The sequence below is a fragment of the Martes martes genome (assembly GCF_963455335.1).
Source record: "Martes martes genome assembly, chromosome: 10".
Classification (NCBI taxonomy): domain Eukaryota; kingdom Metazoa; phylum Chordata; class Mammalia; order Carnivora; family Mustelidae; genus Martes; species Martes martes.
In genome coordinates, this window is record NC_137898.1 from 17,606,457 (window position 1) to 17,617,097 (window position 10,641).

General features: G+C 36.9%; 1 protein-coding gene across 1 annotated transcript; it reads right to left on the reverse strand.

The window, feature by feature from the left end:
* Window positions 1–5,705: 5,705 nt before the first annotated feature.
* On the reverse strand, window positions 5,706–6,635 carry LOC308350262 (olfactory receptor 4A47-like; the record flags this gene model as incomplete). The annotated part of the gene is made up of 1 exon (XM_080815398.1): window positions 5,706–6,635. The coding sequence occupies one exon, from the start codon at window positions 6,633–6,635 to the stop codon at window positions 5,706–5,708; it is 930 nt and encodes a 309-aa protein (XP_080671524.1).
* Between the last annotated feature and the right edge of the window lie 4,006 nt (window positions 6,636–10,641).

A 10,641-nucleotide genomic window follows, 5' to 3' on the forward strand; every position in this document is an offset into this window, starting at 1 on the left:
GTAGAATTTAGTGATTCATCACTTACATATAACACCCAGTGCTCATCACAAGAAATGCCCACTTAATACTCATCACCCATCTAACCCATCCTCCACCCTCCTCCCCTCCCCAACCCTCAGTTTGTCTCTATAGTTAAGAGTCTCTTATGGTTTGCCTCCCTCTCTTACTTTTCCCCTTCCCTTAAGTTCACCTGCTTTGTTTCTTAAAATCCACATATGAGTGGAATCATATGGTATTTTTCTTTCTCTGACTGACTTATTTTCTTTAGAGTAATGCACTCTATATCCAACCACCTCACTGCAAATGACAAGATTTCATTCTTTTTGGTGGCTCAGTAATATTTCATTGTATGTGTGTGTGTGTGTGTGTGTGTGTGTACCCACACCATATCTATTTTATCCACTCATTAATCAATGAATATTTGTGCTAATTCCATAATTTGGCTATTGGTGATAATGCTTCTATAAACATCAAGATGGATGTGCCCCTTCAAGTCAGTGTTTTTGTGTCCTTTGGGTAAATACCTAGTAGAGCAATTGCTGTATTGTTAAGATAGTTCCATTTTAAGTTTCTGAGAAACTTCATACTGTTTTCCAGAGTGACTGCACCACTTTGCGTTCCACCAACCCTGTAAGAGGGTTTTTTTCTCCCATCCTCACCAACACGTGTTGTTTCTTGATTTGTTCATTTTAACCATTCTGACAGGTGTGAGGTGCCTTCTCATCATGGTTTTGATTTGTATTTCCCTAACAATGAGGGATGTTGATCATCTTTTCATATGTCTGTTAGCCATCTGGATGTCTTCTCACCATTTCTTCACTGGATTATTTTGTATGTGCTCAACTTGATAACTTCTTTATATATTTTCAACGCTAACACTTTATCAAATATGTCACATACAAATATCGTTTCCCATTCCAGAGGTTGCCTTTTAAATTGTTTCCTTTGCTTGCAAATGTTTTTTGGTGAAGTCCTAATAGTTCATTTTTGCTTTTGCTTCCTTTGCCTCTTGAGATGTGTCTAGTAAGAAGTCACTGCATCAGAGGCCAAGGATGATGAGCAATGGTCATTGCTGCCCATGTTTCCCTCTAGGATTTTGATGGATTCCTGCCTCACATTTAGGTCTTTCATCCATTTTGAGTTTATTTTTGTGTATGGTATAAGAAAGTTTCATTCTTCTGCACATGGCTGTCTAATTTTCCCAACAGTATTTGTTGAAGGGACTGTCTTTTTTCCCTTGGATATAGTTTCGTGCTTTGTCGAAGATTAGTTGACCATAGAGTTGTCTATTTGTCTGTTTCTATGCAGGTACCAAACTGTCTTGATGATCACAGCTTTGTAATACAGCTTGAAGTCTGGAATTGTGATGCTCCAGTTTTGGTTTTCTTTTTCAACATTACTTTGACTATTTGGGGTCTGAACCCACTGTTGACAGCAAAAAAAGAGACGAAGAGAATGAGTGTCCATGCAGATGAGTTTCAGCCAAATGTTTATGTCATGCACGAGTGGTCTATGACAGTGGAGCCACACACAGGCAGCCACACAGTGAAGAGAACCTGAATGGTTGCAAGGACAAAGCCTCTAGCACATGCCAACCGAAAGAGGAAGCCTTATCCCCATCACTTGTGATAATTTCATAGTACAGAGATTTGCGCATGGCCACATGGATACTCAGCAAAGACTTCAGCCACACACTTCCTGAAAGAGATGGTTTTTCTTAAAGCAAAAGTGCAAAGCAGGATTTCAGGGGCCATGGATGGAGAACAGCAGATACCTAGAAGGCATAACTCAGATAGGCAGAAATGGAAGCAGTACCCAAGGTCATGAAAGATAAGTTGTTGATGAAAAGACCTGCTCATGGATAGCAGTTCTCAGTACTAGAAAGCTGTAAACTCTTCCTAAATTAATCTTAAATTGAATCTTCTTAAAAACTATTTTAAACTTATTTTTTAATTATTTTATTTAAACTTATTTTAATTTGTCAATTTATTTTAATGTTAAACGTATTTATCTTATTTCAATGTAAAATCATTTTTTATTTTAAACTTCTCTGAAATGTAAATATATAAGAATAGGCATAAATCTGAATAAAAAATGAGGTATGTACAAAATGTGTCACATATGAAAGCAATTTTATTGTGTACCAACTGGGACAGGAATAGAGATCAATGAAACAGAATTAAATCTTAGATGGGATCCAAGTGTATATGGAGCTTTAGATATAATAGGACTTCAAGACAATGGCAAAAGGAAAATTATGAAACTATTTTAAAAACCCTGAAATTTAGAAAACCAATGAAAAAATCCATACCTCTTTAATGCCTATATAAAAATAAATTCTAGATGGATCAAAAGTATTAATGTAATTATACAGGCTCAAAAATGCTTTAAAATTAAGAGCTAAAAAAGCAGTTGGAGAATATTTTGGTATGAAGGAAATGGGGAAAGTCTTTTTAAGCAAGATATATAAGCCAAAAATAACTTAATATTAAATTAATAGGGACATTACTTACATGCCAAAAGCATTCTATAATGTATACAAGTATTAAAACACATCACAAGTTCAATTACAGAAAAATATCAATTGCTTATACATCAGTAGAAGAGATCATTTCCTCAGTAAAGGACAGCACTCACTAATATCAGTATGGAAAAGATCAACAAGTACACAAAATAGATTTAAAAAGTGATTCGCTATACACATGAAAAGATACCCAAACTCAATAATATGAGAAAAATTGCAAGATTTCTGGTTGCCTCATACCATGAGTATGTATCTGGTTGGTTGTTGAGAATATGGATAGCAGTACTTTCACAGACTGAGCAGCAGAGTAGCTATTAGTACAATCTCAAGGACAACAGTTTGGCAATAAAATTCGACATTTAGCTATCTGACCATTGACTCAAATACATTCCTAACAATTGCTCTCCTAGGAACTCATACTTGCACATATTCACAAACACACAATTATAAAATTCTTCATTACAGAAAAAAGTAATAACATGAACAGGAATGGAGATATTTATTTTAGTATGTATTTGTAAGTGAGTAACATGGAGTATAAGAAAAACGAAGAAATCTATATGGACTAGTATGGCATATCTTCACGACATTGCAAAAGATTTCATTTTTATGTGGAATTTAATCAACACACCAAAACAAACAAAAAACAAAAACAGACTCATAAATAAAGAGAACAAATGCCTGCTGCCACGGGAAGGGAGTGGAGGGATCAGGGAAATAGGTGAAAGGGCTGAAAGGTACAATAATGGGGAATAAAATAAATAACTCACAAGAATGAAAAGTACAGCCTAGGGGGTATAATCAATAATATTGTAGGGACTTTGGCTGGTAACGAATGGTAACAGATGGAAGCTACACTTTTCATCATCAGCATTCTGTAATGTATTTTATGGTTTATTGCATCTGAGGCTTCTTTAAGAACAAAGTGATGAGTGATGCAGGGATTTAAAAAAGAGCATCGTTGAACTTTGACTTCCCTCCAACTAGTCCCCCCAAACTCCCAGCCCCCACATCTTTTGTGTTCCCAAATCCTTTCTCAGTGAATGAAGAACTTGATCCCAAAACCCTGGGGCAAACCCCAGGTACTTGTTCCCTAGCTCTCACCTCTCCTCTGCCACCCCTCAAATCCTGGGAAGGGCCGGCACCTCAGTTTGAATGCATGGGAGAGTCCAGAGTGGTAACACACCCTGAGGGAAAGGCTCTACCCTCAGGGAAAGGAATCAAGGAGTATAGGGTAGTGAAGTGGGGGCCCCATAGCCTGGAGTACCTAGCTGGGCCCTGGTGCTAAAAGAAAGGATACGGGTACCCCTGAAAAAAGAGACCCAGCAGCCTCAAAATCCTCTCCTGGCCAGTAGTCCCTACTGATCACCATTGCAGAAGTACACTCAGACCACATCCTTCTCATGCCCCAGCTGCTGGGCAATGGGGCTGATCTGAACCTGGGTGGGTTTCAGGCACTACAGGATCATGTTCTCCAGGTTACCTCACGCGGTTCTCCAGACTTGTTCACTTGCTCTTTTGGGCCCACACAAGTGTCGCTGCTTTGTATATCTGTGCAGATTTTTGTAGTTGTCAGCTTCTACCACCCACTTCTGCAGCAGGGGCAGCAGCTTACATTTTCTGTAGAAACTGAGGTGCTGAGAAATTGTATCAGGTCTTTCTGCAGAACTTCAATGTCCTGGGACTCTGCAGGGTTTTGCTCCAGCTTTTCCTCTGCTCAGGGAAAGCATCCTTGGAGCTGGCTCTCCACCTCAGCTCCAAGCTTGCCCTCCCCCTGAGAGGTCTCCAGGCTGCCTTGGAGCATTCACTCTACCTTAACCTCATAGCCACAGTATGCTGTCCTTCTGCAGAACTCATATAGCAGGGAGGCATAGGGGAACCCCCCAAAATTCTGCATCTGGCCCAAACCCTGATTCAATTCCCAACCCACCAGGAGGGTAACAGATGGTCAGCCAGGTGAGAAGGTTAACCCAGTAGGGCTCTAGCCCTCCTGTCCCATCCCATCCACTCCCACCCCCTTGTGGATACAAGAATGCCAACTCAGAGGCCAGGCATCCTGCCATGGGGAAGAGAAGGAGCCCAAGCCAAGGGGTCTGGAAAAATGAGGGCTCTCCAAGGGACTGTTCAACACCTCTCTCCCTCCCTAATCCCACACACTATCATAATGTACATAACTGTTGAATCACGATGGTATAAACCTGAAACTAGTGTAATATTGTATGTCAACTATATTTCAATTAAACATAAATCAGTAGGGGTGCCTGGGTGGCTCAGTGGGTTAAGCCTCTGCCTTCCACTCAGGTCATGATCCCAGGGTCCTGGGATCTCGCCCTGCATCAGGCTCACTCTCAGCCGGGAGCTCGCTTCCCCCTCTCTCTCTCTCCCTGCCTCTCTGCCTACTTGTTATCTCTGTCTGTCAAATAAATAAATAAAATCTTTAAAAAAATCAATAAACAAAGCTATTATAAAATTAAAAGTTTATTGATAAAAAGTTCTATAGTAAAGCATTTACATACACATAGAAAGACTCACACATAGATATTTAAATTGACATTTGCATTTGTAAAGATTATTACCTGATGAGTTTAAAGATACAGATCAAGCAACTGCCTCTGGAAAAGACAATTGGAAACAATGCTGAGAGTTAAACAGAATTGTATCCTACACTTTATCTCTTTTTGTAAGGTTTTCAATATTATTATTTTTAATCTATTTTTGGCTATTACACTTCAATTTTTCTTATGTAAACTAAAAGTATTAATCTAAATATTTTTATGTAAAGCAACCAAAAATTAATAAGGAAAACTCTACATAGCATTATTTCAAATAATATAAAAAGAATAAACTTAAGTGATAGAATCTAAAAAAAAATACTGTCTCAGAAAAAATGTTTTTAAAAAATTTTAAAATAACTAAAAATTAGTGTAATCATACAAAAATGTCCTCAGTGACTCATTACCTAGTATGGATTTCTTGCTATAGAGGCATCACACATTTCTAATTAGAGATTGACAAGGTGTTATGGACTTTACATTCTAGCCTCAAGGGAAATTTTTCATACTTTAATAATAATTTACTTATAATTCTTACAAATAAAGGAAGTCAAACTTAAGAGGACTTCTACAGTCCACAGATATAGACCCTAAAGGTAAATAATTCTCTTCATGGTGAATGATACATTTATCTACTCAAAGATATAATATTTCTTCCCCAGAGCTTCTTCATAGCATTTGTCATCTCAGAATTTCTCAGAGTGTAGATCAGTGGGTTCAGCATGGGGGTTATGACTGTATAAAACACACTCAATGATTTGTCTATGGGAAAGGTCTTAGCAGGTCTTGCATACATGAAAATACATGGAACAAAGAAGAAGACCACCACAGTGATGTGGGAACCACAGGTCTGGAGGGCTTTCCTCCTCCCTTCTGCACTAAGGTTCTTTAGAGAGTGCAAGATGACACCATAAGATATGAGCAAGAGCACAAACACAATACTGCAGATCAGTCCTCCATTGGCCACCACTAACAGGCCAATGACATACGTGTCAGTACAGACAAGTTTCAATAAGGGATACATGTCACACAAAAAATGATCAATGACATTGGGACCACAAAATGGGAGCCTGTAAATAGTGGTAACTTGAATTACTGAATGCAGAAAACCTCCCACCCAGGACACTACCAGCAGCACAACACACACCCACTGCCTCATGATCACCAAGTAATGCAAGGGCTTGCAGATGGCCACATAGCGGTCATAGGCCATTGCCAGCAGAAGAAAGACCTCTGAGCCACCAAAAAAGTGTTCTGTTAATAGCTGAGTCATACAAGCATGGAAGGATATTGTATTTTCTGCAAACAACAAGTCTGAAATTAATCTGGGAGAAATAGAAGATGAATAAATGACATCCATAAATGATAAGCTAGCGAGAAAAAAGTACATAGGTGAGTCCAGGGACTTACTGACAGTTACAGTTACCACAATGAGCAGGTTTCCCACCACAGTCAAAATATAAAAGACTAAGAACATAACAAAAAGGATCTTCTGTTCCTTTGGATCCTGGGTGAGGCCCAAGAGGACAAAGTAAGTTACATTGCTATTTGGTTCCATCTATCTGCATTAGGAACTGACTTCTCATATTAGAAGCAAGTGATCTACAAAAGAAAGGGGAAAATTTTAAATGCATTATAGGATTACTCTTTTTTGACTCATTCAATTAAAAGATTGTGGCAGAAGTACCTGTTTATGTCACATGTGTCACAGACATTGTGATTTCCAAGTTGAATAAGCCATGGTTTCCAACACTCAGTGATAGCATACGTAATAATCACCAATGTAATAAGCGATACTATAAAAATAGTTGCACAGTGTGAAGGTCATAAGCAAACAGCAGTCGGAGAAGGCTTCCCAGAGGAAGCAGTGCTTTAACTGAGTTGCAAAGGAAAACTGAAAGGACAAGAAAAGAACGCAAGGGAATTCCATGCAAAGGTACACAGTTTATAAAACATAAAACTAAATACTTGAGGCCCCTTTAAGGTAATTGACATATCCGAAGTGAGTGGATCAAACTAGGAATGGAAGTTTGAGGCCCTGGACTGCATCTTCCGTGAAACTTCTTTCATAGGATCTTTGGTTGGATATGCCCTCTTTTCCTGACCAATAAATGGAAAGCACTCCAGTGTTGTGCCTCTCCCTTAATTTTTAACTTTATGTATATATATATGTATGTATACATATATATACATAAAGTTAAAAGTTAAATATATATAAAATATATATATATATATATATATATATATATATATATAAAATCTCCAACTCTGGATATTTCCACTTGGATATTAATTCAGTACTTTTGAAACTAAATTTTTAGTTTTCATCAATAAACGTGTTTCCCATCTAATTAAATGGTACCACCTTCCATATCAATGCTCAGTCGAGAAATATCACCATGTCCTTCAGGCCATTCTTGCTCTTGTATCACTTATTGATACCTTTAATAAATCTTATTAACCCCATCTAAAATGTATCACTAACTTGATCATTTCCCTCCCTGCACCACTTCTGGTCCACTGCACTAGCCTCCCACAACATCCCTCCCCTTTCATTCTGGATTCCATCAATTTGTGGCTCTGATGCAGTCCAAAGGATCCTTTTTAAATCTGATTCTGATCTGATCATCCCACTGCTCACAACAACTACAGGGGATTCCATTCACAGGCTCACAACTTAAGGAATCACATTTCCTATTACAGTAACAGGAACTATATTCCTCATTTCATAGTTAAAAAACGGAGGCTCAGAACATCTAGTTAATTTTTCCAAAGTCATTCATTTTTAAGTGATAAAGCTAGAATTGCAATCCAAGTTTGCTTTATCTAAAGTAATCTTTTACATAATAAATATACTCACACAATTGCAAAGCCTGGTTTCCACTATTTACTGTTATTCTTACCTTAGGAAGGAAAGTCCACAATCTGAAGGAACACTTTTTACTCATTCACAGGAACCTGGAATTCTTCTATCATCCAGTCTGACAAGAGAAGGTAAAAAGCTGCATTATTACTTGAGGACATATTTTATTTCATTCAACTGCCTGTCCGTTCTCTCTGTGGAGTCTTCTGGTTATTCAGAAGGTTGCTTTTATTTGTACTGTAAAATACTTCCTAGGAAATCCAGGGTCCACACAGAAATCAAAAATTTAGCAAATCAAGAGAATTTATCAAAAAGACAAGGAATTCCTATCCTTACATAAGAAGATAGCAACCAGACATTTCCGAGGGAGTCTTTTCTCAAGTAACTTCTTTCCTACTAATGTCTAAACAGAAAAATACCATTCAACTCTTTAGTCAACTTCTTTCTATCTTGTCGGTTTGCTCAGATTAGCTGAATTGATATTTTAAGAGACATTCTTGTGCTTTTCTTTAGGTAATGCTGTAAGCCTAACAGAATCCCCCTAAAAATATATATATATCAGTTGTTAGGAGCATAGCATCTTCTTCCCAACACAAGCAAAGATCGCTGAACATTTTATGCCTTCTAACCAAACTCCTCATTAAGTTCTAGAATTGGGAATTGTCCAAGACTAATTCTTGCTTAATTAAATTCGCTGGGAATTTCCACAAAAACTTTAAAAATATCTATAGGAGGAAGGTATTAAGTCAAATCACATAGTTAGGGTCATAAAAAATACATATTCTTAGAACCATTGTAAGACTACCACCAATCAAGAATAAAATTTCAGCCCTGCCATGTTGTGTTAGGGAAAATTAATTTATCATGTATTTCCCCACTTGTCATAGCAAGTTTTTCTTTCCTTTCATTTAATAGTCAATTATGTTACCTTGCAGTTTGTTTAGATGTTCTAGATATTTATTCACAGATTTAGACATAATAATTACTCAATTATTTTTTTAATTTTAAAATTTTAAATTTTAAATTTGGAGCACTTATTTACTGCCAAGAACCCTGCTATGAGTGAGGACACAGCAATTAATGAAATAGGCAAAAATTATGCAAAGGGTCTTTCCTCCATGGACTTTATATTCTCATAATAGAAGCAGACAATAAATAAAGGAACAATTTAGCATACTAATCATTATCTTTTCAGTGCTAATAATAAGGCAAACAAGGTACTCAGGGAGAATTCTACTAGGAAGAAGATGATCAGTGAAGGCCTTTCTTCAAAGATAATGTTTAATCTGAGATAGTTGCCAACATCAGAAACACTGTCACAGTGGTGCCTGGGTGGCTCCATGGGTTGGGGCTTCTGCTTTCAGCTGGGGTCGTGGTCAGGGGGCCTGCTTCCCTGAATATCTGCCTGCCTCTCTGCCTACTTGTGATCTCTGTCAAACAAATAAATAAAATATTTTAAAAGAAAAAAAAAAAGAAACACTATCACAGCTAGTAATTTTAAGTAAAAATTAAGTAAGTAAAATGAACTCACTTCACTGATGGCCTGATCTATATGTAGAAATTGCTAAAAATATCACAAGGAGTTTTTTTTCCAATGCTTTTGGGAGAAGGAGGGGTGAGAGTGGGCACTCTCATCTTATTCCTGAGTGTGATGGGAAAGCTTTCAACCTTTCCCTGTTGAGTGTGATGCTGCATGTGGATCTGTCATATATGGCCCTTTATGTTGAGGTACATTCCTTCTCTACCCAATTTGTTGAGAGTTTACTTTTTTCATGAAAATATATTGAATTTTTATCTTACCAATGAATAACCCAGAGAGGATTAGGAAAACAATTCCTTTTACAACAACATCAAAAATAATAAATATTTAAGAATAAACATAAGGAAGGAGGCAAAAGTCTTCTATAGTGCAAAACTACAAAATGTTGCTGAAAGATAATCTGACCCAAATAAATGGAAAGACTTTCATGAACTGATATATTTCATGTCATTAAGATGCCAATGCTAACTAATTGATCTGTAGATTCAATGTAATCCCTATAAACCCCCCCCAAAAAAGAAATGTTCTTTGAGAAATAGAAAAATCCATCCAAAAATTCACATGGAATGTCAACGAACCCAAACAGAGAAAATAATACTGTAAAGAAAAAGAGGGGGAAAAAAAGAGAAAAGAACAAATTTGGAAAACTTCCTGGATCTAAAACTTACTACAAAGCTATGTATATCAGTGATATTGACATAAAAACAGACATAGTAATGGAACAAAATTCAGAGCCTAGAAATAAACCTTTGCATATGTATTCAATGATTTTCAACAAAGATGTAAAGAGTAGTCATGGGGTAGAGACGGGTGGTTCAAAAAATGGTGCTGTGAAACTGGATATCCATATAGAAAGGAATGAAATTGAACCCTTAACGCATATCATATGCAAAAATTAACTCAATATAGATCAAGACCTAAAATCTAGCTAAAACTATAAAACTCTTATAAGAATACATAGAAGAAAAACCATGACCTTGGATTTGGCAATGATTCCAAAAACACAGGCAAAAAAAAAAAATAGATAAATTGTACTTTATCAATATTAAGAACTTTTGTGCATCAAGCAACACCACCAACAACGTGAAACAACAATACACAAAAGTGGAGAAAATATTTGCAAATAATATATTTGATAAGGTATTAATATCCAGAGTACAT